This window comes from Oryctolagus cuniculus, chromosome 6 (assembly GCF_964237555.1).
Source record: "Oryctolagus cuniculus chromosome 6, mOryCun1.1, whole genome shotgun sequence".
Taxonomy (NCBI): domain Eukaryota; kingdom Metazoa; phylum Chordata; class Mammalia; order Lagomorpha; family Leporidae; genus Oryctolagus; species Oryctolagus cuniculus.
In genome coordinates, this window is record NC_091437.1 from 9,351,631 (window position 1) to 9,379,133 (window position 27,503).

Here is a 27,503-nt window from a genome sequence, read left to right on the forward strand (position 1 = left end):
TGGCTCTGGAAGTCCACGCCTTTCTGTTGCAGGTGTGTCTTAGCTCTGGTTCCATCTGGGTCAGGTAGATGTGGTCTCCCTCTAGTCAGGAGACAGGCATTCTCAACTACACGGGGCCACGTTCAGGCTTCTCGGTGCTTTTTGTTTACAGAGTCTGGCATTTTGTGTTTAGACATAGTTTTCCTACTTGCAGAATAGTTCTAATGTTTTAGAATTCTCTGGATCCCTACATTCTCAGTATAGGTATTATTTGGCGGAGTTTTGGGGATGGATTTTTTTTTTTAAAAGATTTATTTATTTGAAAGAGTCAGAGAAAAGCAGAGGCAGAGGGGCAGAGAGAGAATCTTCCATGTGCTGGTTTACTTCCCAAATGGCTGTAATGGCTGGAGCTGGGCTGTTCCAAAGCCAGGAGCCAAGAGCTTCTTCCAGGTCTCCCATGTGGGGTGCAGGGGCTGAAGGACTTGGGGCCACCTTCTGTTGCTTTCCCAGACACGTTAGCAGAGAGCTGGGGACTCGGACTGGTGCCCATTTGGGATGCTGGTGCTGCAGGCTGTGGCTTTACCTGCTATGCCAGTGTATCGCCCCCTGAGGATGGATTTTAAGGGAAAACCTTTCTGCGGTATTTAAAAGACTAAGTAATTGGCTTTTTTTTTATTTTAAATTTTAATTTATTTGAGAGATGGAGGAAGGACGAGAGAGGGAGAGACAGAGAGAAAGTTACCATCTGTTTGTTCACTTCCCAAGTGCCCACAATGGCCTTAAGCTGGGATCTGGGAACTCACTCCAGGTCTCCTTTGTGGGTGATGGGAACACAAGAACTCCGAGGGTCCATGTTAGCAGGAATCTGGAACCGGGAGCCGGAGTCAGAATTCTAACTCAGGTACTCCGAAAAGAATGGGAGTGTCCTCACCAGTGCCAGCCACTTAGCCAGATGCCCCCTCTAATGTATTTTAAATGAGAGAAATGGGAAAAAGATTTGTGTCTTAAAAAAATTTTCAGGGTTATGTGCTGGATTTTTTATGGTTAATTTACACAGGTACAACACCTTGGATATTTTGATGGTTTCAGTTGAAAGACTCTATCCTTAACTTTTTAAAGCTGTTTGAGTAGGGTTGCTGCTTTATCTTTTCCTATATGCCTTCCCCAAGAAAATTTTTTTTCTTAGTGGAAATTCTTACATTCTTTTTGGGATAAAGTAAACGTATACAGGTGCAAAAATCTCCTTGATACTGTTGATATCCAAGTATGTAACCAGTGCTTTTCTAGTTAAGACTGTAATTCCTGTAGTTTTGCTCTGGTGGTAGTGGGATGACTCCTGGGTCAGTGTTCATCTAGTGCTCTCTAGTGGAGAGACAGTTTTCAGTCAGTCTGTTTTGATTAAGTTGCCTTTGTCTCATTTGTTTTTCCAGACTTCAGGGTTTACCTCTGGTTGCATTTCACAAAATGTCCACTTGGGGGTAGTGTTTCATTGCACAATGGAACATGTCCTTAAAAAGTATTTGCCAATTTGCTTTTGAACTTCTCTGTATGTACTTAAAAAAGAGTCATAAAAACTATTAGGTGCCTGTCTGAAAACACTGATTTAAAAAAACTGGCTGTTTCCTGTCATTTGAATAATCTTATGGAAGTGAACAATTGGTAGGAATTCAGCTTTTGAGAATCTAATCCCTTTGTTGCATCTCTGTGGGAGAATGTAAGCCTGTTTTCATTATCTTGTGTCTTTGTAGCATTTTTTGTTTGTAGTAAGACTGATAATATTATCAAGAAAAAAATCCTAGGTCACATTATGAAAAAGTCATTTCCTTAAAAACAAAGAAGTGAAGTGAAAATACGTTTGCCCCAGCTGGTGAGGTGGCTTTGGTTTTGTGTCAGTGCCATCCCTCTGCTCCTTAGCCGCTGGGTCCACTGTCAGTCTTCTGCAGTCCGGAAAAGGGATTGTTCTTGGATGTTGATTGCTAGAGGCCGAGAGAGGGGAGGGAGACGGGGAGTCTGGCTTAAAAAAAAGGCAGGGGGATGGGGTGTGGTTCTTCGTGGCATATACTAATCCAAGCTGTTAATAACCAGGGAAGCTCGGGTTAGGGACATGGGCACTTTCTGTACTGTTTCACAACAGTTTTATAAATGTAAAACTGTTCTGAAATAAAATTTTTTTTTAAAAAGGGACTGTTCTAAAGAAAATCCTATATTTTTCCAGTTTCGATGATCAGCAATATTAAAAGACATTAAACTTATTAATTAGTAGTCTTTTGATAGTCTTCAAAATCTGTGATAGTAATGCTACAAAAATGATTATTTCACTGTGTAAATTGATTGTCCTGAGTGTTTTTCCTAAATTCTTTCTTTTCCCAGTTACTTGGTATTGATCGGTGTATCTTTTTATTAGTCTCTACAACTTACTTTGTTGGTTTTGCCTTAAATTATTGTGTTAATTAACTTTGTTACTTTTCCTTATTTAATTTTGTGGGCCTTCATATATACTTGGTGCTAATAGGACCTGTGTATTTCAGCACAAAGTGGTTAAGTTAAAGTATTATCACATAGCTTTCAGTAGATGATAAACTCTTTGGGGACAAGTGTCATTCTTGTGCATTTGTGTGTTTCTCTGTAGATGTTCTTGCAAATAGTGAATCATCAGTTAATGTTTGTGGCTGTAATTGGATAAGGCGAGTTGTTGTAAATGTGGTCAGTTAAGCATATGAAGATGGAATCCTGGTATAACTTAGTGACTAGACATATACTAGCTTCGTAGGTAGCTTTTGAGCTGTTTAAATGTTAAATGAGTAGTTTTTATTTCTTTAATTGTAGAGTGTGACACAGTATGTCCTATGAAAATATGAAAGTATGCTTCTCTGCCTATTAGTTTAAAATCATGCTTTTTTTTTTTTTTTTTTAAATCACTGTTCCTGTAACAAAAAGTTTTGTTGACAAGCAGAATACATGTCACGGTATGTCTTTAATCTGTACTGTTCGTTTTTTTGTGCTAAGAACGCTCAGTGTGAGATCTGCCATCCTAACAAGCTGTTAGAGACACTGCGGTGCCCTCAGGGGCACAGGTCTGTGCACCAGATCTCTAGGGTGGTTTGTTGTGCAGAGTTGAAGTGTAGGCCCACTTCCAGCCTCTCCCCAGCCCCTGGCAAGCCCCGTACGTCTCTGATTCCGAGCGTGACTGTCTGGATATCTCATGTGAGTGGAACCTTGCGGCGCTTGTCCTTTGGGGACTGATGCGTCTCACGTAGCATCTTCAGGCTCACACACCTTGTCCTGTGTGGGAGGGTTTCCTTTTTAACTTGGCTAGTGCTCCATTGCTGTTTACACCACGATTTCTGTATCTGTTCATCGGAGGGTGGGTGTTTCAGCGAGCATTGGTGTGCTACTGTGTTTTGTTGTTTGAAGAGAATTTCAGTTCTTCTTCCTTCTGATTTCAATTCTTTTGGATAAATAGTGAAAAGTGGAGTTTCTGGATAGCGTGGTAGTTTTTGCGTTTGACTTTTTGAGAAATGTCTATACCATACTTCTGTATATGTAATCCTAAAGGGGTTTTCACTTTTTTTTCTTCTTGCTAAAAAATGAGTTGAATCATGTTCTTTTTCTTCGGAAAAGAAAAAACGCATTGAAAAGTTTAAAATTCTGTGATGTGAACTTGCATTTAAGCATTTTTGCTGTTTGTTTAAATCCATATTGAAAAACAAATGTGTGTTTTCAAAAAATCTATAATCTGTGTATTTAGTGAGATGGGAAAAGGGCAGGAAGAAGCCGAGTCGATTGAAGACACACTCTACTAAGTAGAATTATGCTTCTAACTTGTGTTTCGAGGGAAAAAATTAATTGTTGTTTGCTTAATTTTGCATTGCAGTGAATGATTTAGGTGGAGACTTCAAGGGAGTTGGTAAAGGCTCTCAAGCTGCTGACAGAGTTGTTGAAGAAATAAGGAGGAGAGGTGGAAAAGCAGTGGCCAACTATGGTACGGTATTTGAGAGAACAATGCTATTTACTCTCTTTCAACTAATGCAGTTGCTCGTGCTAGTAATCTTTGAGCAGATATCTCATTGTTCCAGCATAATTTCGAAATTAGATTTTATGTAAGCCGGCTAGAGATCTTTGGTTACGTATTTTAAACCATTGATATAGATTGTTTCATAAGATCCTAACCATTTTTGTTCCTGTTTATTAATGAGCACATGATGTAACTATAGTAGATATGAATATACTCTTTCTCTTAAAACACTTGCTTTAGTTAAAAGAGCTTTTAACTAATGGTGTTAAATTTAGAGGAGTCTTAATCTTACATTTAAGAGTCAAGTAAGTGTAAGAAGTGAGATGTCCGCTTCGGTACTCAGGCTCCGTATTCCATCCTGCACAAGTGGTTCCCTGCTGTATGTAACTTTGTTTTCTTTGTAAAAACTTAAGGCTCAGAGGCATTAAATAAAACCACAGGAAGAAAACAGCAACCACTACCTTTCCGTTTGAAGTGCTGATCATAATAGTAAAATGAGTGTTTGTTTAATTCTTTTTTTGCAAACTAGGTGTTTTTGTTTGTTTGTTTGTTTTTTTTTTTTTGACAGGCAGAGTGGACAGTGAGAGAGAGACAGAGAGAAAGGTCTTCCTTTGCCATTGGTTCACCCCCCAATGGCCGCTGTGGCCGGCGCACCACACTGATCCGAAGCCAGGAGCCAGGTGCTTTTCCTGGTCTCCCATGCAGGTGCAGGGCCCAAGGACTTGGGCCATCCTCCACTGCACTCCCCGGCCACAGCGGAGAGCTGGACTGGAGGAGGAGCAACCGGGACAGAATCTGGCACCCTGACCGGGACTAGAACCCAGGGTGCTGGCGTCGTAGGTGGAGGATTAGCCTAGTGAGCCGCAAACTAGGTTGTTTTATGGACCAGGAATAAAATAGGTTGATTTCATTTTGAAACTTCAGAGGACAGGAAATAAGATATGGGTTGAGTGTTCGATGGAATAATGAGACATTTTAGGAACTTTCAGTTAGACTTTGGAAATCTAACAAAAATGTTTTCAACTTAGAAATCTCTGGAATTTGAAAAGCCTGTTTGACAGATGAAAATTCCAGGCTTCCCCCACCCCAGTGTTTTTTTTTTTAAAGATTTTATTTATTTATTTGAGAGGTAGAGTTACAGACAGTGAGAGGGAGATAGAACTAGAAAGGTCTTTCATCTGCTGGTTCTCTCCCCAAACAACCCCAATGGCCGGAGCTGAGCTGGTCTGAAGGCAGGAACTACTTCTGGGTCTCACACGTGGGTGCAGGGGTCCAAGTGCTTGGGCCATCTTCTGCTTTCCCAGGCCATAGCAGAGAGCTGGATCAGAAGTGGAACAGCTGGGACTAGAACTGGCCCTCATATGGGATGCTGGCACTGCAGGCGGAGGATTAACCCACTGGGCCACAGCACCAGCCTGGGGCATTTTCTACTGCTTTCCCGGGCTATAGCAGAGAGCTGGATTGGAAGAGGGGCAGCTGGGACTCGCCCACGTTGGAAGCCAGCGCCACAGGCTGTGGGCGTGGAGGCCTTTGCACAGCCTGACCAGCTGCTGATAACAGAGCCATGAGATTTTGTGGAACTTTACTTTTTGTGGTTAGTGGTGCCGAAACAGTAGTCATGCCTCACCGTATGTACCTATTCTGCCTTGAACATGCTTTTTCTCTTTAAAGGAATACCTCCCTTTGTCCCAAATTCTCATTTGCATCCTTGAGGGGAGGTGCCCGTGTTGTTATTTAAAAATAAACATAAATTATGTGAAATTAAATATTCAGTTTGTCTGTCATACTTAGCCATATTTTAAACATTCAAAGGCCACATGTGGTTAGTTGGTGGCTGTTGTGTGTATGGTACAGAAATAAGACGTTTCTGTCTGTCTATAGAGAAAGTCGTATTGGGCAATGCTTTTTTCCATAGTGTTTGTCAAGTACTTTTTCCCTCCCCTCTTCCTTTCCCCTCTTTTCTTTATATGCTAAGAATTGCCTAGGATTTAAATGTTTTTTTTTTTTTTATCTTTTATTTAATGAATATAAATTTCCAAAGTACGACTCATGTGTTACAATGGCTTCCCCCCCCATACCGTCCCTCCCACCCACAACCCTCCCCTTTCCCACTCCCTCTCCCCTTCCATTCACATCAAGATTCATTTTCGATTATCTTAATATACAGAAGATCAGCTTAGTATACCTTAAGTAAGTATTTCAACAGTTTGCTCCCACACAGAAACATAAAGTGAAAAATAATAGATGATTTTTTTTAAATGATGATGAAATCAGATCAGACCTATTGTCATGTTTAATCCCAGTGAGAGTCAAGTTGGGAATGGATTTAAATGTTTTGTAACATTAGATTATTTGTATTTTGATTAGTTATATGCCTGTTATGTGAATGTATTTTTCCTGGAAATGAATTTTATTGCGTGAACAGTAAAATGGAAAATGCATATTGAGAAAAAGTGTGCAAAGATCTTAAACATTTTTTACACCAAAATAAACTTGCTGTTTGATTCCCTTTTTCCTCACACTTTCTGTATGAGGAAGTGGTGTTGAGGAGGACTGACCTGGTGTCGTACTCTTCCCTCCCCAGATTCCGTGGAGGAAGGGGAGAAGCTTGTGAAGGCCGCCCTGGACGCTTTTGGAAGAATAGGTGATGTTTCTTTATGGTCCGAACAGAACACCTGCTTCACTTTTGTCCAGCAAATGTCGCTGGATAAAGGACTTTTAGATTTGTTTTGTAAATTGATTCATTATTTTGCTTATCCTGTCTTATTCCCTAAAGGACTTAGGGTTAGAGTTTTGTGGATTTGTGTGTTGAGCTTGTTTTTTTATTGCTTTGTGCACTCCAAGTTCTTTAAAAAGCTCACCCATATTTGCCAGTGCCCTTTTTACGGTAATTCAGCTGAGCCTCAGAGATGTGTATGAGATAAAATTAGTATTTAGGCAGTAGAAAGCCCTGTGTATTCTTTTGGATAATTGTAGCAACCTGCATTAGATGATCCACCATCATGCAAGTTAATTAAGATGAATTGCATACAGTAAAACATCTTCCTTTTCAAGAAGCATTTCAGATACATTGCAGAGTCCTTGTCTGTCTCATCTTCTGACTTTCCCAGTTTAGTTTTGTACACTCTTCGTACAAGGTTGTGGAGTTACTAGAGGTAAAGATTTTTGCAGATAGCTCAGCATGCATACAATCTGAAACACATGATTTTTGGTGAGTTGAATGTGCACCCTCCTTTTCTTGTCTGGTTGAGTAGTTTTGTTTTTCTGATTTTGTTTGGTTGGCTTCATCAGAGCCAGCTTCACATACTGTCTGGTAGAGGGGTAGAGTCCATGAGGCTGTGAAGTCACAGGGTGGAAGTAGCCACAAGATGGTGACTGAACCTTAAACAATAAGAATTTTTGTGATATCCAAGTATCAGGATAGGGCATTAGTTTCGAATGTGTCAAGGTAGACTATTAGTTTCTAACTTTAATGTTTCTTTTTGGGATTTTAAATGGCAAACCTTTGGGAAAGTACTTTCACCATGCAGCTTTCCAAATGAATATTGGGTTAAGGTAAAGGATGGCTTCTATTTCCAGTCTTCAGAAGCTGAGAGCTGTGCAGCGGCCCGTCTTCTGGTGGAAGGTGGAGGTGGGAGCACTTAGCGAGAGAGGAAGGTGCTGGCGGAATGCAGTACTTGTGCATTTGTGAGCTGGGTTTTCCTGCTGTAGATACTTGGTTTGGTTTTGACAGGCCTCCCTACCTCTGACATTTAGTTTTCTATGGAGAGCAGGGACCGGTTTTTAAAGAATGGTGAGTTTTAAGCAAATGCAGATTAATGTACTTGCTTTGATCTTTGTGACGTGTGTCTTCTTGTGTTGTAGATGTTGTGGTCAACAATGCTGGGTGAGTTTTTCTTTATTCCTTTTTATTAAAGTAATGTGCATGCAGCTGTCTTTTCAATTATGTAGCTTCCATCCCTTTGTAACCCCATATAATATCAATTTTTCAGAATTCTGAGAGACCGTTCCTTTGCTAGGATAAGTGATGAAGACTGGGGTAAGTTATTTTTAACGAGTCTCTGTAGAACAGACTTATCCATTTAGCCTTTTTAAATATTTGATATGTTTATACATTTGAGGAAAAGTTACCTTACTATCCTACTTGTGCTGCTGCTACTATAAGAGGTGAATAAGCTGTGTACGGAAAACAATGAATACTTGGAAGTAACCTTTTTTTCTGGCATTCGATAATTAAAAACAAAATTAATCGTTCGGCAGTCTGTCTCTACAAGGATTTTGTTTGTTTCCATTCAGGAGAAATAAATAAATGCTGGCACTGCCCAGCAGTGTTCACTTCCTTCTCCGAGCCTTTCGCTTGCTTCCCCGGCTGTGCGGCTCTTTGTTCAGAGCAAAAGCAGGAAGTGGAAGGCAGTGCAGGGCAGTAAAGATGATGGAGATCTGAGAACACGCTGGACAAAACCTAGCTTCTAGTAAGGAGGACAAGAGTCCCTCTTCCCCTGGCACATCATAGAGACTGAGTTTGGAAAGTGAACACATCACTGTTAAATTTTTTTTATTTGCTCTTTTTTCTCTTTACACTCATTGACCGTCAGAATTAAAACAAGTGCACGGAGGTGCCCGTGGCACTGGCCGGCCTGGCACCAGAGGTGCGACGCTGGCATCACTGTTTGTAGTTGTGCCTCTGGGGAGCGCCTTCAGAAGTTCTTGTGGAAGAAGCGAAGCATCTTTGTGACTTAGAATCAGACGAAGGAGAGCTCTTAGTTTCCACTTCGTTTGTAATGACTTGAATAAATAAAGAAGCAAGGAAAGATGCTGGCAAAGGCGGCCTGTGTCGCTATTTCCTGGAGCTGTGGTGGGACCGGGGGGTTTCTTTCTTGACTTTGTCCTGCTGAGTCAACCACTCCTGAGTGCCCTGTTCTGTTTTCAGTGTTTGTTTTCATTGCTACTTTCTTCTTCTATGATAAACATAAAAATATTTGTTAGAACTCCAGAGTGAAACAGAAATAAGTAAGAATGGTTAGAACAACAATAAAAACCTTGACAGTTAAATAAAAATAGATCCTGAGATGTCTGTCTGAACAGGGTTCCCTCGTGGTCTGTATTGAAACCCTGAAAGCAGGTGCTCTTCTACCTCCCAAACTCATTTGCAAACCTTAGTAAAAATAGGAATGGAGTATTTTATAAATATTTGTTGGTGACGAGCGGTGTCACTTATGATTATGCTTTGGCTGATGTTAGATTTGAGTGCCAATTATATATGTGACATTCTTGGATATTGTTGGTACCAAGTTTTTATGTAAAATAAGCATAAATCAGACATGGTATTGTACTGAGATGTAAATAAGGATCACCATAATTTTATAAATTACAGGGAAACTTGTGTTAAGTATGGATATGAACTGTTGACTGGTAACGCCTAATTGTAACAAAAGCGAAAATAGTTACTCAGAAAGGAATGAGACAATCGGCGATTTTGAATGCTGGGTATGAAATGAGCATGTTTATATTAGGAAAGCATGGGTTAAGTTGATTTTTAGACACGTGTAACTTTTGACAAGACGTGTATTAAGGCTCACTTCTCGCTTCAGATATAATCCATCGAGTTCATCTGCGGGGCTCCTTCCAGGTGACTCGGGCCGCGTGGGACCACATGAAGAAGCAGCGCTACGGAAGGTGCGGTTGCATGTTGCGTCGGGCGCTGTGGAGGATGGTGTGTGTGCTCGCTGCAGCGAGGGGTTGTACAAAGTGAGGGAGGGATTGCTTGCATTGAGGAGAACATGAGATATTTACAGGCTTTTAAAATGTTGTTTTGGTATGTGTGCTTTTCAGTAAGTTGGTGCCATTTAGTCACAGATGAGCTCAGTAGCCTTGTATTTCTTCTCATCCCCTACTTTTCATTCTTAATGATTTCCTGCTGTTCTCTAGCATTTAGAAGGTCGTGCATGGCCGGCGCCGCGGCTCACTAGGCTAATCCTCCGCCTAGCGGCGCCGGCACACCGGGTTCTAGTCCCGGTTGGGGCGCCGGATTCTGTCCCGGTTGCCCCTCTTCCAGGCCAGCCCTCTGCTGTGGCCAGGGAGTGCAGTGGAGGATGGCCCAGGTGCTTGGGCCCTGCACCCCATGGGAGACCAGGAAAAGCACCTGGCTCCTGGCTCCTGCCATCGGATCAGCGCGGTGTGCCGGCCGCAGTGCGCTGGCCGCGGCGGCCATTGGAGGGTGAACCAACGGCAAGGGAAGACCTTTCTCTCTCTGTCTCTCTCTCTCTCACTGTCTACTCTGCCTGTCAAAAAATAAAAAAAAATAAAAAAAAAAAATAAATAAAAAAATAAAAAATAAAAATAAAAAAAATAAAAAAAGAAGGTCGTGCAGCCACTGAGGATTCAGCTGTGGGTGATTCTGTAACCAAAATGTCCTTTTGTGTGTCTAGTGATCAGTTGGGAGTGGCTGTTTCTTGCTGGTTGGTAATGGCCAGGCAGGAGTTAGTCTTTGTCAACAGCCACAGAGCTGTAGGGCTTCTCGCGAGTGCTCCTGTCAGTAACTCAGGTGTGGCTGTGCTAGGGCACTTACTCCATGCGGTCTGTTGCATGGGGGTGCCGGTCATCCCTGTTAATTGAGGGTTCACATACCCGCTCTAGAATCACATTGTTTGTGCTGCTGTTCTCAGTAGAGATTTAGAGCTTGTCCTCACTCCGGCACTTCTTGAGAATAAGTGAGATGATTTATTTTCCTTGGTCTGAGTCGAGTGAGCGAGGTTGGGTCAGGCTGAGCTGGCATTGTTTTGATGAGTCACTCAGTATGATTCAGACAGAGTGGGGTGGAAGGGCGAAGCGTGAAGAGCTGGGAACGCCTGCTCTCATGTTTCATGCAGAAAGTTCAACTTACATATTGCTGGTTCGTTTTGTGTCTTTAAATGTTGCTGTTGTTGATAGATAATGAATATACCTTATTATACTTAAATTCATTTGGTTCTGATGGAAGATTCTTTTCAAAACCGTTGAATCTTGTTGAATTTGCAGAGATTACTTTTATATTCATCATGACCATGAGAAGCTAGTGACAGTACCCAGAGTTGATTTTGAGGATCTCATACTGCGGACTGGGGCGAGAGTTGCAGCGTTGTCAGAGAGTGGGAAAGTTGACCTCGAGAGACTGATTTTCATTTCAGGATCATTATGACTTCATCCGCCTCAGGAATTTACGGCAACTTTGGCCAGGCAAATTACAGCGCTGCCAAGCTGGGCACTCTGGGCCTGGCAAATACGCTTGCCATCGAAGGCAGGAAGAGCAACATTCACTGTAACACGATCGCCCCGAACGCCGGATCGCGGATGACCCAGACGGTCATGCCTGAAGGTAGGCAAGCGTACGCGTTTCTACGCGGTGACCCACGTGGCTGCAGGGGGTGGCCTTTGCAAAAGCAGTGGGTTTTCTGAGTACGTACAAAGAAAAGAAATTATTTGGTTTGTTACTTCAAGAACATTCTGTGTAACCTGTGTTATTGTGGTAAATTACAAAAAGCACAAATGAGAAAAAGACCCATTTTACCACACTGAAGTAAGCTCTTGTTTTTTCGTCTACATACAAACATGCACACGCGCGCACACACACACACATTTGAAAGTATAGAATAATAACAGTATTATTGTTTATAATGATTACCATTTTGGCCAGCGCCACGGCTCACTTAGCTAAACCTCTGCCTGTGGCACCAGCATACCGGGTTCTAGTCCCAGTTGGGGCGCCGGATTCTGTCCTGGTTGCTCCTCTTCCAGTCCAGCTCTCTGCTGTGGCCCGGGAAGGCAGTGGAGGATGGCCCAAGTGCTTGGGCCCTGCATCCGCATGGGAGACCAGGAGAAGCACCTGGCTCCTAGTTTTGGAACGGCGCAGCGCACCGGCTGTAGTGGCCATTTTGGGGGTTAACCAATGGAAGGAAGACCTTTCTGTCTGTCTCTCTCCCTCTCACTGTCTAACTCTGCCTGTCCAAAAAAAAAAATTACCATTTTGAAAATAGACTCTGTAGAGTAGTTAGATGTACAGAAAAACTGGGCAGATAATGCAGAGTTCCCATACACCGCCACCCTCCACTCAGTTTCCGCTGTTCTTTTTTTTTTTTTTTTTTTTTTTGACAGGCAGAGTGGAGGACAGTGAGAGAGACAGAGACAAAGGTCTTCCTTTGCCGTTGGTTCACCCTCCAATGGCCGCTGCGGCTGGCGCATTGCGCTGATCCGAAGGCAGGAGCCAGGTGCTTCTCCTGGTCTCCCATGGGGTGCAGGGCCCAAGCACTTGGGCCATCCTCCACTGCCCTCCTGGGCCACAGCAGAGGGCTGGCCTGGAAGAGGGGCAACCGGGACAGAATCCGGCGCCCCGACTGGGACTAGAACCCGGTGTGCCGGCGCTGCAAGGCGGAGGATTAGCCTAGTGAGACACGGCGCCGGCCAGTTTCCGCTGTTCTTAACATCTTGCTGGGGTTTGGTGTATTTCTTTTTTTTTTTTGACAGGCAGAGTGGACAGTGAGAGAGAGAGACAGAGAGAAAGGTCTTCCTTTGCCATTGGTTCACCCTCCAATGGCCGCCGCGGCCGGCGCGCTGCGGCCGGCGCACCGCACTGATCCGATGGCAGGAGCCAGGTACTTTTCCTGGTCTCCCATGGGTGCAGGGCCCAAGCACCTGGGCCATCCTCCACTGCACTCCCTGGCCACAGCAGAGAGCTGGCCTGGAAGAGGGGCAACCGGGACAGAATCCGGTGCCCCGACCGGGACTAGAACCTGGTGTGCCGGCGCCGCTAGGCGGAGGATTAGCCTAGTGAGCCGCGGCGTTGGCGGTGTATTTCTTAGACTGATGAACTGGTGTTGATCCATTCTTGTTAGCCGAAGTTTGTAGTTCATGCTTGGATTCACATTTGTATTGTGCAGTTGTGTGGCCTTTCACAAATGCACAGAAATTTCTGTTTGTGGAGAGCTTCATTATCCTCTGGGTCTCACTTGTTTCTCTCCCCTGTTCCTCTGGAGTGCCTGGGGAGGTTGGAGCGGTTTCTTGTGGTGTTCAGGAAGTCCTATGGTATGGATGTGCCACAGTTTGTTTATTGAGGAGAATCTTGATAGCTTCCAGTTTTGGGCAGTTCTGAATGAAGCTACTGTAGACGTTCATGTGCAGGCTTTCGTGTGAACATTAGGTTTTCAACTCGTTTGAGAAGGGGTTGCTGGATGGTGTGCTAAGACTTGGTGTAGCTTTCTAAGAAACTGCCAGACTCTTCCAAAGTTGGCTGCACCATTTTGCATTCCCTTGAGCGAAGCACGCGGATTCCTGTTGCGCCTCGGCTTTGGCTGCATTTGTCGTCAATGTTTGGGCGTCATTCTGGTCGGTGTGTAGTGATACCTCTTGGTTGCTTTAGTTTGCAGTTCCCGAATGATGTGGTATTAAGCATTTCCCCATGTTTGTTTGCCTTTTATCTTTGGCAAAAATGTCTCTTTAGATCTTGGGGCTGTTTTTGGCTGGTTTTTTTTTATTGTCTAGAGTTCTTTGTGTATTTCTTAAGCTAGTCTTTTATCAGGTGCTTGTTTTGCAAGTACTTTTCGCCCAGCCTGTGGCTTGCCTTCCTGTTCTCTTCATGGCCTTTGCTTTAGAAGGATAAAATCACTGGGTACAGAATTCTAGGGCGGTGGCTTTTCTCCCTGACCCTTTGCAGAGATGGGTTCGCTTCCCTGTCCTCTGTTACGCGGCTCTGAAGTGGAGTCTGGTGCAGCTCCTGTGCTTGCTCCTCTGTAGCTGAGGTTTTTATCCCTCCGCTTCTCCCGAGATTGTCTCCTTGTCGCAGCTTTTTCTGCACCTTGGATATGGCACACATAGGTGGAGATGATTGCTTGGTGACCTCTGAGTTTCCTACATCTGTGGTCTTGTTAATTTTGGATAACTCTCAGCCATCATCACTTTAGATATTGCTTCTGCTTTTCTTCTCTGGAATTCCCATTGTACACCTGTTAGGTCGTTTATTATAGCCCACAGGTCCTGGACACTCTGTTCATTTTCCTCCCTGCATTTCAGTTCAGGGATTTTGCTTTCAACGTGTCTTCAGACTGTCTTTGATCATGTTTCTTATTGCGGTTTTGATTTCTAGTGTTGGTTTTTGATTCTTTCTCTTTCCGTCTCTCTTCTCAGAGTGCCCATTCTGTTCTTATGTGTGGTCCAGTTTTTCCATCGTAGTTATTCAGGTTCTCTGTCTGCTGATTGGCAGATTTCTGCCATGTTTGGATCTGGTTCTGAGGGTTCCTTTGTCTCTCTAACCTTTTAGCATGTCTTTTAGCATGCCTTGTGTTTCTTTGTGGAAAGCTGAACGTTATATAATGTGTTGTAGGAAATGAGATAAATAGACTTTTAATATGAAGTTTTATGCTTATAGTGCTGGTTCTGTTATTTTTTAATCCTCATAGCATTGTTATGTACTGTGTTTTTGTTTGGGGAATTGCTTTTTTTTTTTCCTATGCAATCTCATGTCTACTGTGTTGCCATAATTCATTTTCACTGCCGTAAAATAGCCTGTTTGTGAATTTACTTAATCCTTGCTAATGAATGTCTGGATTTGTTTTTAGCTTACTTTTCTGAAAAGTGTTACCATTCTATTCTAGACACGACTGATCTTAAACCCACTGGTTCACTCCCCAGATGCCCACAACAGCTGGGGCTGAACCAGGCCAAAGCCAGGGGCCTGGAACGGATCGTTTTCCTGGAGCTGTGGTAGTGATGGAGAGGGAGCACCATGCTTGAGCAGTACTTCCTTTCCCTCAGGATGTGCGTTAGCAGGAAGCTGGAATGGCGAGCAGAGCTGGGGCTGGAACTCAAGCGCTCCTTTATGGGGTGTGGGCATTCCAAGCAGCATCTGGACGGCCACACCAAATGCCTGCCCCCAGTGTTGCCTTTCTGGTAATGTGTCCTGGGTCACGGGAACAGGGTTTTTTCTAGAATGTGTGCTTAGAAGTAAAACTGCTGGAGCTGGCACTGTGGCATAGCGGGTAAAACTGGTTCCTGCAGTGCCGGCATCCCATATGTGTGCCAGTTTGAGTCCTTGCTGCTCCACTTCCGATCCAGCGCTCTGCTATGGCCTAGAAAAGCAGCAGGGGAGGGCCCAAGTCCTTTGGCCCCTGCACCCATGTTGGAGAGCCAGAAGAAGCTCCTGGCTTCCGGCTTCATATCAGTCTAGCTCCTGCCATTGCAGCCATCTTGGGAGTGAACCAGTGGATGGAAGACCTCTCTTCCTGTCTATCTGCCTCTGCCTCTCTCTAACCCTGCCTGTTAAATTAAAAAAAAAAAAATTAAATTGCTGAGTCACACAGCATGAAATAGTAGGCTTAAGATAATGCTAAATTATTTTCAATTTAGTTAAACCAAGTTAACATCCAGCAGTGATTACACAGTTTTCACTCCTCAAAATTCCTTAGTACCAGTCCTTATATATTCTCTTTTATTTATCTTGAAATGTATAGAAATGTATATATTTCACCTTGGTTCTTTTATTTTTTTTAAAGATTTATTTATTTATTTGAAAGTCAGAGTTACACAGAAAGAGAGAGGCAGAGAAAAAGAGAGAGAGGTCTTCCATCCGCTGGTTCACTCTCCACATGGCCGCAATGGCCGGGGCCACACCGATCGGAAGCCAGGAGCCAGGAGCTTCTTCATCCAGTGCAGGGGCCCAAGGACTTTGGCCCTCCCCTGCTGCTTTCCCAGGCCATAGCAGAGAGCTGGATCTGAAGTGGAGCAGCCGGGACTCAAACCGGCGGCCGTATGGGATGCCAGTGCTTCAGGCCAGGGCGTTAACCTGCTGCGTTGGCCCCTGCCTTGGTTCTCGAATGCCATGACCACAGTTCCAAGGTGACAGTTATTTTTCTCAACGCTCGGTTGAAACCATTCGACTCTCACCTGGTGTCTTTGTTGAATTGTCATTTCTTTGAAGGCACTTTGTCCTCTCTGGTGCTTTATTATTTCTTTTGTGTGTGTGTGTGTGTGTGTGTGTGTATGTGTGTGTGTGTTTTCTTCTTTCATTGATTTTCTTTGGAGTATGTTTCCAGTGTGAGTGGCTCACATCGTGGTTTTTTGATGTGTGGACTCAGGGTTTGTGTTTGTAATTTTGTAAGTTTTCTAGTTTTTTACCATTCATCATGAAGTGTTACTGCGCCATTCCCTTCTTTCTTCCTCAGTGTCAGTTAGCTGCATCTTAAACTTAATTCTGCCTTCTGTTCTCTTGACTTTGCTTCTGTATTCCTGTGTCCTTGTCTCCTGTGTGCGTTCTGGGTAACTTCATCAAATACATCTTCCATTTCACTAAAGCACCGTTCAGCTGTGTCTGTCTGTATTTAATTTAACACTGATTTTTTGCTTTCAGCACCTCTTCCCTTCCTACTTTGCCAAATGTACTCTGCCTACCTGCCTGCCCCTTACAGTTCCTTGTTGTTGGCTTGCCATTGTGATTGTATTCTTTCTTAATCAATAGCTAGCTTTTCCATATTTTTAAAATTTCAAGAGAGCTGTTCCATTGTAGTTTGTTGTTTCTTTTGAATTTTATTCACACTGGCTTTCCTTCCTATGTGCTTGGGGACTTTTAATCAAGAGCCCTTTACCTGATTTTAATCTGTGTTCATTTCATTCTGTGTTTTAATTGGTGATGTTTTCAGAGATGATTTATCTGTGCTACTGCTGATAATCTGGAGTCATAACCAATCTTGGTCTACTCCAGTCTTCCATGAAAGTTGAGTTTCGTGCAACAGAATTTTAGGCTCTGTTCTTGAGACAACACTGCACTCCCTGCAGTGTGATGCTAAGTACTCTTTTTTTTTTTTTAAAGATTTATTTATTTACTTGAAAGAGTTGCACAGAGAGAGAAGGAGATGCAAAGAGAGAGAGGTCTTCCATCCGCTGGTTCACTCCCCAGATGGCTGCAACGGCCAGAGCTGTGCCGATCCGAAGCCAGGAGCCAGGAGCCTCCTCCGGGTCTCCCACACAGGTGCAGGGGTCCAAGGACTTGGACCATCTTCTACTGCTTTCCCAGGCCATAGCAGAGAGGTGGATCGGAAGTGGAGCAGCCAGGACACAAACCAGCGCCTGTATGGGATGCTGGCGCTGCAGGCTGTGGCTTTACAGGCTATGCCACGGTGCTGGCCCCTAAGTACTCTTTTTTATCACTTTTTCTTAGGGACTATCTGTTTTATCTCAGCAGTGTTTTTAAAGAATCTCATTTCTGGTAGCCATTTTGTTGCTCAGGGTACTTCGCTTACTCTAATGCTAGCTCTCCTAACATTGGATATTGTGGAAGAACTTCATTGAATGAATCAAAGTTCTAATTTTGATTTCATGTAGCTTTATGTCCTACTGGCTCTGGGACTTCTCAGACATTTTATTTATCTTTATGTATCCTCTTGAGCCTTTTTATTTATTTGTTTATAAAACTGAATTTAATAGGTGCTGGATAACATAGGAATTTGAGAATGAACTGGAAAGAAAGAACATTTGCTTATAAAATTCGTGGTAATATATGAAGCATTTTTATATGTGGCTTTTGTTCTTCAGCCTCTCCTGAGATAAATGATGCTCAGCTGGATTTTGTAGATGTATTTATTTTGCACTTATTATGATGTTGGTCATCTCAAATACTTGAATATAAATATCCTTTTACTTTCACTTTTGCCAAGTGTTATGGGAAGTGAGAAGAATGTTATATATTGAGGTGAATGGCATATAGGTTAAGGATTTGTTTTGTTGTGTAATTTGGAGTCTACCATTTGTTTCTCCTCATGTTTTTTTTTGTATTTTTGTATTTTTATTTTTTGACAGGCAGAGTGGACAGTGAGAGAGAGAGACAGAGAGAAAGGTCTTCCTTTTCCATTGGTTCACCCCCCAAATGACCGCTACGGCTGGCACACCACACTGATCCGAAGCCAGGAGCCAGGTGCTTCTCCTGGTCTCCCACGGGGTGCAGGGCCCAAGCACTTGGGCCATCCTCCACTGCACTCCCGGGCCACAGCAGAGAGCTGGACTGGAAGAGGGGCAACCGGGACAGAATCCGGCATCCCGACCAGGACTAGAACCCGGTGTGCTGGCGCCGCAATGTGGAGGATTAGCCTGTTGAGCCGCGGCGCCGGCTCTCCTCATGTTTTTAATGGAGAAGGAACAGTGTGCCTTTGGATTGCTTGCATACCTGAGAGCTTGTAGGAGCTATAAAGTGAGAAGTTTTTGAAGCTGCTGTTTAATTTCCAGGGACTGTAAAGGCATCTTTATTACTTTAGCTTCAGAATATAAAATTATATTTTGTCATTTTACAATTAAATTTTTGCATATGCTTGATGCTTTAGGTAGGATTATAAGGTATTTGAGGTATTGTAAGCTATAATTGTATGTCATCTGAGCCCTGGAACAACTTGATAGAATAGACATGGAGAGCATTTTAATTACCAGTGTCCTGATGAGGAAGACAGCAGGGGCCCAGGGGAGGTGACTTACGTGCTCAGGTTCCTGAGTTGCCTGCATGTAGGTCCAGCACTAAAACCATGTCTTCTTTCTTTGTGTGTTCTAAGCTGCTTACAGAAAGTACGCAATGAATAACTAGTTCTGGCACTTGTTCTTAAACTTGTTATTCATCAGTGAGAGTTGCAAGGTCTGTCAGTCATTGTCTGCCTTCAGGATTGTCAAGCCCGTGTTGTTAAGTAGCTGGGAGCGTGTGATAGCCCTGGGGTTGAGTGGTAGTTCAGTCTTTCCTCTTGAATGGTTTTGCTCACCAGTCTTTGCCCAGGCAGCTGTTCTTCTCCTGAATAGTATGATACCCACCTTGGCAAAGGATGTCTGATGCCTATGATTGCATTTACTTTTAAAGATTTATTTATTTGTTTGAAAAGAAGGATGACAGAAAGGTAGAGACAGAGATGGAGAGAGTTCTTCCATCTGCTGGTTCACTTCCCAAATGGCTGCCAACAGCTGGGTGTTGGCCATTCCAAAGCCAGGAGCCGGAAACTCTAGCCTGCTCTCTCTCACGGGTGACAGGTGCCCAGGTACTTGGGCCGTCATCTGCCGCTTTTCCAGTGCATGGGCAGGAAGCTGGATCAGAATTGGAGTAGCCAGGACTGGTGCTGGCACTCTTAGCTGGGGTGCGGGCAGCTCAGCCCGCTGCACTGCAGTGTCCACCTCCGTGCCAACAGTGTCAGAGCCTGGGAATGCTTCCGGATTCCTTCACTGGGGTGGAAATGTTAGAGTAGTCATACATATCTAACGCTATTCTTACAGTTAAGAATTCGGTGAACTACCTGTGTAAAAAATTTTCAGAATGTAAAGTGATTGATTAAATGTGTGTATGTTCTTCCCTTTTCTTTTTGCCTTCCTTCCAGACCTTGTTGAAGCCCTGAAGCCCGAGTATGTGGCTCCCCTGGTCCTTTGGCTTTGCCATGAGAGCTGTGAGGAGAACGGCAGCTTGTTTGAGGTATTCTACAGCTTCCTGTTTTCTTCTGAAGCAGTATTTGTATCATTAAATATAAAGACTGATTTTAAAATTAGTATTTATTTTCCAGTTACTTATATTTGTAAATGGACTCAGCAGTTGACATGACTTATATTTTGATACTCTGTGTATGTCACTGAGGAATAAGTGTTGACTAGTGTCCTTTTTGAAAATGTAGCAGCAGCTTTTTAAATTTTATTTTTCCTTAGTTTTCTAACATTCTTATCAAATAAATTCTTATCAAATAATTCTTATCAAATAAATAATCAAATAAAAAATTCTTATCAAATAAATGTGGCTGGCTTGATGTAGTCACATATAGAAAGTAAAAAAATTCATGGAAAAATATGTATTATGAATAACTGTGCATGGATTTCCATTACTTTTTTGCACCCAGATAAGCTTGTCTTTTAATTCCGTGTACCCTGTGAAGTTTTTACAGCCCCGTCTTAGGAAGTGAAGGGCGGTAGAAGGACAGAGCTGGGGCTTTCAAGTCATCTGGGCCAGATGTGAGTTCTTACTGTGACAACTGCTGGGTTGCTGCATTAGTAAATAAAGTAACCCTGAGTTTTGTTTTCCTGGGGTGCGTGGCCAAGTGTGTAGCAGTCACCCCCTCACTATGACTGATTATAACAGGAATTCAGCCCATGTGTGATAGATCGATAAATCTAACTTACTGTTTGTTTTAATTTTAAAAGTAAATTTTTCTGTTTTTCCCTATGCAAAGTTTAGATGTTGGAAAATAAAAACCACACAGTTCCACCATCCAGTGAGATTATTTGTTTATTTGAAAAAGGCAGCATTAGAGAGTAAGAGAGTAAGCAGGAGGGAGAGACAATGAGAGAGAGAGATCTTCCATTCATGGGTTCACGCCCCAGATGGCCACAATGACTAGGATTGTGCCAGCTCAAAGCCAAGAGCCAAAAACTTCTTCCTGGTCTCCGTTGTGGGCGACGGGCCCAAGCACTTGGGCCATCTTCCACTGCCTTTCCAGGCTGTTACCAGGGGGCTGGATTGAACGTGTTGCAGCTGGGACTCAAACTGGCACCCATATAGGATGCCAGCCTCACAGGTGGCGTCTTCACCGGCTATGCCACATTACTGGCCCCGAGATCGATTTTTTTTTTTAAATTTTCTCTCATCAGTTATCTTTAATCAAGCTAAATTGTTCTATCTGAAAAAAATCAGTCAAAATCAATCTTTTCATTTGTTCAATTAAACAGTATTTAGGCTCTAAATCATTTCTTTCTTTTTTTTTTTTTTAAGAAAGCTTTTATTTAATGAATACAAATTTCATAGGTATAGCTTTAGGAATATAGTGGTTCTTCCCCCCCCATACCCGCTCTCCCACCCCCACTCCCATCCCACCTCCTGCTCCCTCTACCATCCCATTCTTCATTAAGATTCATTTTTAATTAACTTTATATACAGAAGACCAACTCCATACTAAGTAAAGACTTCCACAATCTGTACTCACACACACACACGAAGTATAAAGTACTGTTTGAACACAAGTTTTACAGTTAATTCTCATAGTAGAACTCATTAAGGACACAGGTCCAACAGGGGGAGTAAGTGCACAGTGACTCCTGTTGATTTAACAGTTAAACTCTTATTTTTTTTTAAAGATTTATTTATTTATTTGGAAGGGTTACACAGAGAGAGGAGAGGCAGAGAGAGAGAGAGAGAGAGAGAGAGAGAGAGGTCTTCCACCCGATGGTTCACTCCCCAATAGGCCACAGTGCCCAGAGCTGTGCCGACCTGAAGCCAGGAGCCAGGAGCTTCCTTTGGGTCTCACATGCAGGTGCAGGGGCCCAAGGCCTTGGGCCATCTTCTACTGATTTCCCAGGCCATAGCAGAGAGCTGGATTGGAAGTGGAGTAGCCAGGGCTCTTACTGGTGCCCATATAGGATCTGGTGCTTCAGTCTAGGGCGTGAATGCGCTGTGCCACAGTGATCACCTGACTCTTGACATGAGCTGCCAAGGCTATGGAAGTCTTGAGTCCACACACTCTGTCCGTATTTAGACAGGGCCATAAGTAAAGTGGAAATTCTCTCCTCCCTTCAGAGAAAAGTACCTCCTCCTCCTCCTCCTTCTTCTTCTTCTTCTTCTTTTTTTTTTTTTACAGGCAGAGTGGACAGTGAGAGAGAGAGACAGAGAGAAAGGTCTTCCTTTGCTGTTGGTTCACCCTCCAATGGCCGCCGCAGCCAGTGCGCTGCAGCCAGCACACCGCGCTGATCCGAAGCCAGGAGCCAGGTGCTTCTCCTGGTCTCCCATGGGGTGCAGGGCCCAAGCACTTGGGCCATCCTCCACTGCACTCCCTGGCCACAGCAGAGGGCTGGCCTGGAAGAGGGGCAACCGGGACAGAATCCGGTGTTCCGACCGGGACTAGAACCTGGTGTGCCGGCGCCGCTAGGCGGAGGATTAGCCTATTGAGCCGCAGCGCCGGCCAAAGTACCTCCTTCTTTGATGGCCCCTGCTTTCCACTGTGGTCTCACTCACAGAGATCTTCATGTAGATCATTTTTTGCCAGAGTGTCTTGGCTTTCTGTGCCTGAAATGCCTGAGATCCATTGTTTACTCCAAGGGTGAAAGTTCTTTTAGACCTTTTGAAGCCTGTATGTGTGTATGTGTATGTATACATTTTTTAAATTTAAGTTTGGCCTCATCTAGCCTGAACTGTTGTATATTAGAACCCCCTCTCCCCATCTGACTCTGTGATAGTAATGAACCTGTTATATGCAAAATACTGACATGTGAAATACTACTTGACAGCTAGTGAATGTGGCTCAGTCTGAAATGAATGCCACCTTGGCCTGTTTTGTTTGAATAAAAGGCAGACGAGTAAGTTAAAGAAAAAAGTCTCCATACATTTAGCAGAAGTGCTTCCACCCTTTTGATGAAACCTTTTGAAAGTGAGTTGTGAAATTTTAGAGATGGAGAGAACTTCACAACTGTAATTTTACAGAGTAGGAAAATTCAATATGAGCAAGCCATCTAGAATTCAAACTTTTTAAACTATTAATCATCTATAATTATATTATTAATTCTGTAGACAAAATATTATATGTTGTTTTTGAAAATTTTAAGTTCATAGGAATATAAAGAGAAAAATAAAATCACCCATGTTGGCATTGTCCAGAGAGAACTACTATTAATATTTTTACGTATTTCCTTCCAGTATCTTAGAAGATAGACATATTACACAAATAGTCTTTTTTTTTTTTTAAATAGGCGTTTTATTTATGCACCCAGACACACAATTAGGACTGTGCTGGTGATGGAGTTTTATATGTTTCTTTTTCTTTCTTTGTACTGTATTGTGAACATTTTTTAGTGAGAAATACTGTGCTTGCATGATAGGTAAAATGTAACATGATATGTGTGTCGTGTCCCATCTTGAGCCTTGGAAACAAATGGTGCTTGATTCTTAAGCTCTCTTGGACGTCGAGGGGGCGGGGCAGAGTGTGTGGCTCAGCTCATACATTTGTTTCTCTCAGATGTGGGGAAAGCTGATGGCTCTGTTGCTGGTCATCAGAACTGCTTGGGTTTATGTAAACCAACAATGCCAAGGCTAACTGGATGCATCCTAAAAGGTGTGGGCTTATCATCAAAGAAGGAGGTACCTATCTCTGAAGGGAGGAGAGAACTTGAACTTGGATTATGGCCTTGTCTAACTAATGTCAGAGTTTGTGGACTTAAGAGGCTTCCATAGCCTTGGCAGCTCATGATAAGAGTCTCGGGTGATCACTGACGTCATAAATAAGAGTGTCAGTTGTTAAATCAACAACAGGAGTCACTGTGTACTTGCTCCCCATGTAGGACCTCTGTCCTTAATGTGTTGTACTATGAGAATTAATGGTAAAACTAGTCTTCAAACAGTACTTTCTACTTTGTGTATCTGTGTGGGTGCAAACTGTTGAACTCTTTACTTAGTATAGAGTTGATCTTTTGTATATAACGATAATTAAAAATGAATCTTAATGAAGAATGGGGTGGGAGAGGAAGTAGGAGGTGGGGCAGTTTGAGGGGTGGGAAGGTAAGTATGGGGGGAAGAACCACTGTAATCCAAAAGTTGTGCTTATGAAATTTATATTTATTAAATAAAATCTTTCTATTAAAGGTGTTGGCACATCAATATAGAGGAGAAAGGTGATGAAAATCCTACTGTAAGCCTAGACCCACTAGATCTGCCTTCCACTGGTTCGTTTTCTCTGTCACATATGGGTGAAATTCTGGTAAATTCCGTCACACTGAGTGTGGTGTTTGAGCACATGACAGGCAGCTTTTCTTTATATCTGACATTTTTTTCCCCTGAAGATTATCTTAAATGACCTCTAGGTAAAAACTGTAGAAATGAAAACTTTATCTTTCTGGGTAGCTGCTAGTATTTGGTCAGTTGCCTGATCTCTGTATAAAGATGTTTCATTAGTGAATATTTGTAGTTCCCTAAATCATACGCTCTTTATTTGGCTTTGATCTTTTTAAAAATTCGATAGATCTTTCTAGAGCCCGTGGTATGTGAGGCAGTGTACTATTTATATTTTTTAAACTCCCTGGTAGGCCCTTGAAGTATAAATCATGACCCTTTTATTACATCAGAGGCAGTGTGGGTTTAGGGAAGAGAAATGCTTTTGGCTGGGGTCTCACGGCCGGTCGGTAGAACTGGTCAGATCCTGGTCTCTGACCTCTGTATGTTTCTGCTCTGGTAGCATGGAGCAGTGCAAGGCTGTGCCGGCCAGTGGGCTTGCGGGAGCTGTGTCACTGTCCTCCACTGTTGTCTAGCATGCTGACACTCTCAGTAAGACAACTTTCTTTAGTTTAAAAAATGGTTGGTGATTTCAAACTGATGATACAATGTTTTTCCCCTCTTTGCTGCAGGTTGGAGCAGGATGGATTGGAAAACGTAAGTGCCTCTCTGTGGTTTGCTGTAGATTGTTTTCTTTCTTTAAACCTGCATGTCCTAGCGGAACTGGCTTAGGATGTTGCCAGAGGCCCAGGCATTGGCTGCGGCGTGTGTGTGTTCAGTCTCAACCCTTGTTAGAGCCACAGTCCATTTTATTTATTTATTTATTTTTAAGATTTTATACATTTATTTGAGAGGCAGAGTTACAGGTAGAGAGAAACAGAAAGGTCTTCTATCCACTGGTTTACTCCCCAGATGGCTGCAATGGCTGGAGCTGGGCCCATATGAAGCCAGGAGCTTCCAGCAGGTCTCTCACCTGGACCATCTTCTGTTGCTTTCCCCGGCCATAGCAGAGAGCTGGATCGAAAGGAGAAGCCGGAACACGAACGGCGCGCACAGGGGATGCTAGCACTGCAGGCGGAGGCTTAGCCCACTGTGCCACAGTGCCGGCCTGCCACAAGCACTTCACCTGCAAGAACCCGTCTCTGCTTCAGAGCTGTGGCAGCTCTTCCTGAGGACTTGCTCTGTTTTCTTCAGGACTGGCTGTGCCTTTAGACAGCACAGTCTCTGTTGACGTTTTGTCGTCCCGTGTGTCTGGAAGCCCCCCACCCCATCCCGTGTGTCTGGAAGCCCCCCGCTCGTCCATGCCAACTGAGCAGAGCAGTGAGTGGCCGGGAAACATGGGAGATCGTGGTCTAGACAGCACAGCAGGCACGTTCTCTAGTGCTCTCATGTCCCTTATTCCTTGGAGCATGAGACATCAGGGAGCAGAATCAGACTGACAGCTTTCCAGGGTAGAAATTCCAAGTGAGCTGTGGGGCTGGGTCCCCTTTAGACTAACAGTGAGCAGTGGCATCAGCCCTCACCTACCTCATTTCTCAAATGTGAGCCCCAAGTTTGATAATGGATTTATGACGTTAGAAAAAAACTGTGAAAGTTTGACTATTTCAATTTGTTTCAGTTGGCTGCAACTATCAAAATTAATTACACAATTAATTGAATTATTTAAAAGGTTGCCATCACTGGAGGGCATTTTTACACAGTAGCAGTATTTTTGGCGTTAATGGCTGTTCTGTCCAGTTGTTAAAGGGACTTACATTCCTCAAACATTTCTGGGTATCTTTTGCTATCTGTTATATATGAGAACATCGAGGGTTGCAAGCTAGGGCTGTGTCTGCCACTTTACTGCTGGATTCTCCATGGGAGCAGGCATTTCTGTAGTTCCTCAAGACAAATCTTCATTTTAACAGTTACCACAGTCTGGGCCTTACATTTAAATCAGGCTACTAGTGGTTGTTCTTCTGAATTTTTATAAAGAAAACAGTTTAAAAATTCCCCTGGTAGTGTTAGACCCTCGGAGTGAAGATGCTAACACGTCGAGAGGCACACCCCAAAGACTCAGAGTCCAGACCAGCTGATGCAAAAGCAAGAGGATTTATTCGGTGTCAGCGCAGACGGGCCTCCTGAACTCGGGAGTCCAGAGAGCCCCCAGCACAAAGCCACACGGTTTATATACCCGCAGCGACCAATCAAAAACACTATAGTGTCCATGCACACAGCAGTCCAATCCGTGAGCTGATCATGTGAAGGGCATGCGTCTTCTATCCAATCAGCTACGGGATCACATGGGAGGCATGCACCTCGTCGCCATTTTGTTGTTTACTTCTTTAGTAGTTCCTTTCCCTGCCATGGCCATCTTGTTCACCCTGAGGGGTATGACGTCTCGCTTCCTTTGTTCCCCTGGTGGGAGAGCGGCGTCCCGCTTCCCACACCATTATTTGAGTATTAGGAGGCATACAAACTGGGTTAGGTCTTAGCACAGCCAGGCACAAGTGTCGCAGCTAGCTAAGCATAGGGTCCCTTATTTTTATAGCTGCACCTGATTTTAGCTTTGGGGGAAAAAGTTTAGGGCTGTAATTTTTAAACTTTAAAAAGATAACTTCTTGTTTTTAATGGTATTGGCTTAGGTCACTCCATCTTGGTTTGATTTTTAAGGTTCTTCAGTAGAACCTGTGCAGCAGTAATGATGTGTGTGAGCAGTGTATCAGTTGATTTCTTATGCAAGTAGGAAATTAGAAAAAGAATTATTTGTGGAGACCTGATTGGTACACTTTTCGTTAACTGGAACCTTTTTTTTAAAAATTTTTATTTAAAAGGCAGAGTTACAGAGAGAGAGGGACAAATAGAGAGCAGGGTATCTTCCACCTGCTGATTCACTCCCCAAATGGCCTAAATGGCCAGGACTTGCCCAGGCCAAAACCAGGAACCTGGACCTCTATCTTGCTCTCCCACGTGGGTGTTGGGGACCCAAGCACTTGGGTTGTCATCCTTTGCTTTCCCAGGCACATGAGCAGGGAGCTGGATGGGAAACAGAGCAGGCGGGGCTTACACCCATGCTCATAGGGGATGCCAGCATCGTAGGCAGGGGATTAACCCATTGTGCCACAGTGGTGGCCACTGTCTGGAGTCTTCAACCTGTTACCACCATCAGTCCTCAGTTTGCTACCCAACAGAGCTCTTTTTCATTATCTTCATTTGGTAAATGAGGAGAGGGAACTGTATTACCTAATTCAGATTCCGCTTAACATTCTGCCTTATGTAGTGCCTGTCGTGGTCCAAAGAGAAATTTCCCCTTCAGATTCAGATACCGTTTTCCTGACGGGTTTGGTGGGAAGATGCACATTACAGCTTGCAGTACAACTCTTTAGAAGCTAGAACTGTTTTCCTGAGTTTCCTTTTTCTTGAAGTTAAAGAAAATCAATTAAAGGGCTCTGAGGCATCGTATTTTCTGTTCTCCTTAAATGAGGTGCTGAGTGTCTTGGTTTTCCGTATGTCACCAGTTCGCTGGGAGCGCAGCCTGGGAGCCATTGTGAGGAAGAGGAATCAGCCGATGACGCCGGAGGCAGTGAAGGCCCACTGGGAGAAGATCTGTGACTTCGATAATGCCAGCAAGCCTCAGAGCATCCAAGGTGAATGGGTCGCCAGTCAGGTAGCCCTGGCTGGGGTGCTGGAGCCCGCGGCTCTTCTTCTTGTTGGGAACTGTCTTCTGCCTTGCCTGTCGCCATCTGCGGCATATCTTCTGCTCTGTGAGGTGTCAGATCTCCTCACAGTTAGAGTATTTATGTTATTCCA

The 27,503-nt window shown here is 43.6% G+C and overlaps 1 protein-coding gene across 1 annotated transcript in view; it reads left to right on the forward strand.

The window, feature by feature from the left end:
- HSD17B4 (hydroxysteroid 17-beta dehydrogenase 4) overlaps positions 1-27,503 on the forward strand; it is a 91,777-nt gene that overhangs the window by 12,263 nt on the left and 52,011 nt on the right. The window contains exons 3-11 of the mRNA XM_008254935.4: positions 3,854-3,961; positions 6,579-6,638; positions 7,859-7,880; positions 7,987-8,033; positions 9,586-9,670; positions 11,161-11,348; positions 19,357-19,448; positions 24,347-24,371; positions 27,212-27,340. Coding sequence (XP_008253157.2) covers positions 3,854-3,961; positions 6,579-6,638; positions 7,859-7,880; positions 7,987-8,033; positions 9,586-9,670; positions 11,161-11,348; positions 19,357-19,448; positions 24,347-24,371; positions 27,212-27,340 — 756 coding nt within the window. The remainder of the gene's footprint in view (positions 1-3,853; positions 3,962-6,578; positions 6,639-7,858; positions 7,881-7,986; positions 8,034-9,585; positions 9,671-11,160; positions 11,349-19,356; positions 19,449-24,346; positions 24,372-27,211; positions 27,341-27,503) is intronic.